This window comes from Saccopteryx bilineata, chromosome 2 (assembly GCF_036850765.1).
Source record: "Saccopteryx bilineata isolate mSacBil1 chromosome 2, mSacBil1_pri_phased_curated, whole genome shotgun sequence".
Lineage (NCBI taxonomy): Eukaryota > Metazoa > Chordata > Mammalia > Chiroptera > Emballonuridae > Saccopteryx > Saccopteryx bilineata.
The window spans coordinates 375,922,382-375,927,983 of NC_089491.1; the positions used below are offsets into that span (position 1 = coordinate 375,922,382).

General features: G+C 57.4%; 1 protein-coding gene across 1 annotated transcript; it reads left to right on the top strand.

Moving 5' to 3' along the window:
* The first annotated feature begins 1,493 nt into the window (after positions 1-1,493).
* Positions 1,494-4,628, top strand: EPOP (elongin BC and polycomb repressive complex 2 associated protein). Its single transcript, XM_066263795.1, has one exon. The coding sequence runs from the start codon at positions 1,935-1,937 to the stop codon at positions 3,075-3,077; it is 1,143 nt and encodes a 380-aa protein (XP_066119892.1). The 5' UTR covers positions 1,494-1,934; the 3' UTR covers positions 3,078-4,628.
* Positions 4,629-5,602: the final 974 nt, after the last annotated feature.

Sequence of the window (5,602 nt, forward strand, 5' to 3'; positions counted from 1 at the left end):
TGGAAACCTGTAGAAGGTGCTAGAGGGTGAGAATTTCAAGCAACAGAACACCCTCCCCTATTCTTTAAACTCTAGCCCCGCCTTGGGTCCTTTCTTTACCTCTGGCCTCTGCAAAGGGAGGGGGCGAGATCGACCTTACTGATTCCTTTCCTCCCAAATATTTGATGACATGTTGGGGGAAAAAATGCTTCCTGTTGTCAAGGCCAGGAAGACCAGGATGTAAGCCACATCATCTGTCCCCTTACAGGAATCCTCTCTTACCCCAGCCCCAGAGTGAGATATTTCTATTTGTGACAGCCCCTCAGCCTCCTTCCACACCTTTACTCCAAGCCATCATACTGAGCTCTCTTCATATTTCTGAGGATGAGAGGCAGCCATATTCCAATAACCTGATTTTTATCCAGAGAGAAATATCCTGGGGATTCATTCATTCATTTACAAATATTTTTTGAGCACTTATTACCTCTGGGCGTGGTTCTAGGGAGTGACAATGTGGTAGTGATAAAAACAAAGTTCTCATCAGTTCATTCCCAGACTAATGGGAGAGACAGACAATAAAGAATAAATACATTCAGGCTTTCCTATCACAGTAAGCTACACAGAAACTGAAGCAGGGCAGGGAAATAGACCATGCTATGGAGAGATGGTTCTCCATGAGGGGGATTTTTTTTTAATTGGGGGTTCACTTTTTCTTAGCTTTACTTTTGGGGGAGATAATAGTAAGATTCCGTGTGTCCCCTCCTCTGGTTTCCTCAACCTATTTTCGCAGCTCAGGAGTCTTGGGATTCGAGCGGGGGTGCAGAGGCAGCCATTCAGAATTTGGCCAGGAGGGCGTTTAGAAACTGCATTAGAGAAATGAAAAAAAGTTACTGAGAACATCTATCGTCTTCCGTGGAGTAATAATACCCCGTCGCTTAATTTATGTTTTCCTTTGTTCACCTGGCACACTTTTAATTCCCAACTACTCATTCAACATTTTTTGAGCCCACTGTGTGTACCAGGCACTGTTATACGGGACTGGAACATTCTCTGCCAGCAGGAGTCCTTGCTGTGCAAAGCTAGTAAGCCACCATCTCCTCATTTCATCTTTTCCCTAAACATTGTTTTTGAGATTCATCTATTTTCATTCAAGTAGCCCCAAGAAGGTAGATACGAACATTCCCATTTTACAGATGTGAAAACCGTGGGTGCAAAGGGGAAAAGGAATTATTTTGCGACGACTACATGCCGGGAGTCACCTGGCCACGTGCAGCGGCGCATTTCGCCCCTTGCGATCCCACCCGCGCACGCTCCTTCCTTCGCTCCCTCCCAGCCTCAGTCGCGCCAGTTCCACGTGTGTGTGTCTGTGAGCGGAATGGGGACGGGGGCGGTGCCGCCGGAGGGGTGGGGTCCGGGCTAACGTCACAGACAGTGCCGCCCAATCAGCGACGGGCTCGCGGCCCCGGCGCTGGTATTGGGGCAGCGAGGGGGCAGTTCTCTATAACGCGGTCTCCGGGAGCCAGCGGGGAAGAAAGAAGCCGAGCGGGCGGAAGGCGCCCTCCCCGCCGCCTGGGCCCGGGCACCGGGTGCCGGGCCCGGGGTCCTTCCCGCCTCCCGCGGTCGCCGGTCGCTTTGTTTCCCCCGCCTCTGCGCTCTGGCTACTCGAGAGGGGCTCCCGCCGGGGCTGCTCAAGAAACGCGGCGGCAGGAAGGGCGGCCGACCGTGCAGGGACTCACAGGGACCCAGGAGTCCGGCCGCCGGGAGGGCCGCGTGACGAGATCGAGGAGGGAGCCAGAGCTTCGCGGCCCAGGGGTGCGGGCCGGGGGCGCCCGTGAGCAGAGACCTCCCCGTCGAGGGGGGGCGATGTTCCCCTCGCCCGTGGGCTCTTCGGGCAGCCGGGGCATCCCGCCTCTGGGACCAGGGCCACCTCAGTGGGCACCCCCCTAGGCGGTTCCATGGAGACTCTGTGCCCCGCTCCCCGCCTCGCAGTGCCGGGGTCCCCGCGAGGGTCGCCCTGCTCCCCCACACCCAGGAAGCCGCGCCTGGGGACCCAGGAGTTCTCTCCGCTGTGCCTGCGTGCCCTTGCCTTCTGCGCCCTTGCCAAACCCCGGGCGTCCTCGTTGGGCCTGGGGCCTGGGGAGCCGGCGCCTCGGGCTCCGTTGCTGCTGGGCCCTCGCGACCCCCTGTGCACCGGCGGCTGGGCCCCTGATGGCCTGAAACACCTCGCGGGACAGGCCGGGCGGTCCAGCGTTCCGAGCTCCCTGGCCGGCCAGGATGCCGACGCCGCAGTGTGCCGGGGCCGCGGAGAGGAGGAAGAGGGCGGAGGCAGTTTCCCGCACTTCGGCTGTCGCTCCGGCGGACCTCCGGGCCGTTGCCCGGCGCCCCGAAGCCCTCGGGAATCTCCGACCAACTCCGCCTCAACTCCGCCTAGGCCAGCCCTGGGTGTCGATTCTCAGCCCGGCCCCGCCGCCGCCAGCCCGCATCGGGAGCCCGATTCCCGGCCTTCACCGCCACCTGCGGGCCTCTCCATCGAGCCCGCGGGGCCCGGGGCCGCGCCGGAGCCTCCCCTGCCCGACCAGACTGCCGCAGTCGATGGAACCCCCCCGCAAGCCGCCCCCGAGGCACCCGCCACTAGCCCCTCGACGGCCAGCGGAGCTCCGGCCGCGCCCGGCAACCTCCGCCAGGAACATTTCGATCGTCTGATCCGCCGGTCGAAACTTTGGTGTTATGCGAAGGGCTTCGCCCTCGACACTCCGAGCTTGCGCAGGGGGCCCGAGCGGCCGCCAGCAAAAGGGCCCACCCGGGGAGCAGCCAAGAAACGCCGAAGGCCGGCGCCCCCCCACCGAAACGCGCAGCCCCGCCGCCCTGCACCGACGCTCCCCACCACCAGCACCTTCAGCCTCCTCGACTGCTTCCCCTGCCCCCCGGCCCTGGTCGTGGGCGAGGACGGAGACTTAGGGCCGGCATCCTCGCTTCGCCTCCAGGGAGACTCTAAGCCCCCGCCTGCCCACCCGCTGTGGAGGTGGCAGATGGGGGGTCCCGCTGTCCCTGAGCCCCCCGGCGTCAAATTCTGGGGGTTCAACCTGGAGGAACCCTGAGCACGAAACCTCTTCCGTCAAGAGGGAAAAGTTGGTGTCACAGCCAAACTGAGGGCTGGTTTCTCACATTGGCCTGACTCCTTTATGTTTTATGGGCTGTGGTCAGCGGGACCTCAAATGACAGTGATCTTCAAGCACCTAACAGACTGGGTGACACCCCCTCTCCCTCATCCTTTGGCGAAGAACTAAGGGCCAGAGTCAGGAGAAGGCTGAACGGAAAAGGGCTTAATGACAGAAATTCCAGCCCCTCCCCTCTTCCATCGCGGATCTCTGGGGGCACTGCCATCATCTCTGGGGGAGCAAAGGACGCTACCGTTCCAAGACAAGACGGGGAAAAAAAGATGGAGAGAGGCCTTGGTGATGGACAAACCGGTTGTTTCTGTGGGCGAGCCGGGGATGAGGGGGCTGTATTGGGGGCGGGGAGGTGATTGGCAGCTCCCTGGGGGCATCCCCCACCCCCACCACCTAGGCCTTTAACTCTTCACTCCCCTCAGGCCTTCCCCAGCACTCTAAGCACCACACCGCCTTCAGGGGGGGGAGGGGCAGCTTGAGCAAGGGGACTGCCACCCCCTTCCTAAGGGTCCCCAAGTCAAGAGACCCCTAATTGGCGAGATCTTCAGTCTCAGCCACCAACTTTTCTCTCTTCTGTCGTTTTGGAGTTTCCTCCTTCAGTTTTCCTGTTTGCTGATGGCTAAAAGAGGAGTCCCTTTAATAAACCACGCCCCTCCCCAGCTTACTCTTATTGGGAAGGGAGGGGCTGAGGGAACCCCCTCCCCTCCAGAAGGGAAGGAGCTGGACACTGTCCCAGGGAAAGTAATGGAAGGTGGAAGAAATCAATAAAATCAGACCAAACAAGTTGCCTTTAGAGGTCCTCTCCACCGATTTATGGACAGGAGGGGGTGGTGGTAGAAGGGTCCATTCTTTGGACACCAAACTCAGACCCCTTGAGGGGTAGAGAGATACAAGACAAGCTGCTTTTTGTGGAGGGATAAATGAAAGGGCTCCTGGCCTAACCACAAGGTCCAGTGAGTGAGGTTTGAAGGAGCGAAGTTTGGGTTTGGATGGGAACTTGGCTGTGGTACCTTCAGTTTCCCCCACCTAACTACTAGCATTTGAGAGTTGTCAGGGACCTGATGGATCCGAAGGGGGCAGGGCCAGGGGATTAGTTTTGAGGTCAGAGGTTCTGTTTTCTGGGGTTGGGGGGGAGGGGAGAGCTAGGCCTGAACCACGCCCTCGGCTGGGAGGATCCCCTAGAGTCAGGGAGGGGTGGAGTCGCTTTCTCCACCCAGGTGAGGTCAGGGGAGGTTAAGTCTTAGGGAGATTCCAAGTTTAGGTGTGAGGGGAACCCAGTGACCCTTCTCTCCACACCAGTGAGTAATGCCCTCCTTTCCCCCAAAACGGGGCGAGGGAGGAACAATTCCCACATACGATACTGGGGAAGGACTTGTCTCCTTTTCTGTGAAAACGCTTTGTAAAAAGTTATTGTTTGCATAGAGCAGATTCTTGAGAAAAACTGTTTTTGGATCATAAAAAATTTGTTCGTTTTAAAAACTGTGTCCTTTAATTTTATTTTCCTCTGGGGGTGAGCGTGGGGGTGGGGTGGTGGGCGTGGGGTGGGCACTGCTTTCTTTCTCCTCAACATCTGGCCTTTATGAACCCTGCTGACCTCCCCTCCCCCCCAGCTGTGTCCTGAGAGGAGGGCGGGAGAGTGCTTTCCACTCTTGTGCTTCGGGGATATCCTTCTTGTCCTGCCCCCCGAGAGTGGAGAAGGCAGACATGAGGGGTGGGGCGAGCCACTGTGAAGAGGGGGCCGATGTTCATTCGTAAGGACAAGTCAGAAAGGCTGAGTCCTGTTTTTGAAAAGCTCTCTGCTTTTAGTAATGTGGCCCGGTCCACTTTGGCCCTTTCGACCAGCCTGGGCGGGAGCTTTGGGTGGAAGAAGAGGGGTAGTGGGTCATGAAACACTCTCTCGGACTCTCCTTCTCTGGAGAGTGGAAGGTGGGCCCTTAATTCATCTTCCCTTGTCCTTGCTCAAGTGAACGTATTAAAAACCTCAACCTGAGAGGGAGTTGGGACTGTGAGTTAAAAAAAAACACCTTTTGGCTAGACCTGGAACTCCCCTCCTTGCTGAAAGGTTTAGCTTGGAGGAGCTCAGGGCTGGAAGCATCCCGAGGAACTTTCCAGTCATTTAACAGAATAGGGACTATATTAGTTTCCTAGGGCTGCCATAACAAATTGCCACAAACTTGATGTCTTCAAATGGTAGAAATTGATTCTCTCATAGTTCTAGAGGACAGGAGTCTGAAATGAAGCTGTTGGCAGGGTCATGGTCGCTGTGAAGGTTCTAGGGGAGAATTCCTTCCAGCTTCTTCCAGCTTTGGGGGAGCACAGGCTTTTCTTGGGCTGTGGCTGCATCCCTGCTCTCTGTCTCCTCTCCGCATGGCCTTCCCCTCTCCTGTCTCTTATAAGGATACTTGTCATTGGATTTAGGGCGCTCCTGGATAATCCAGCTTGACGTCATTTTG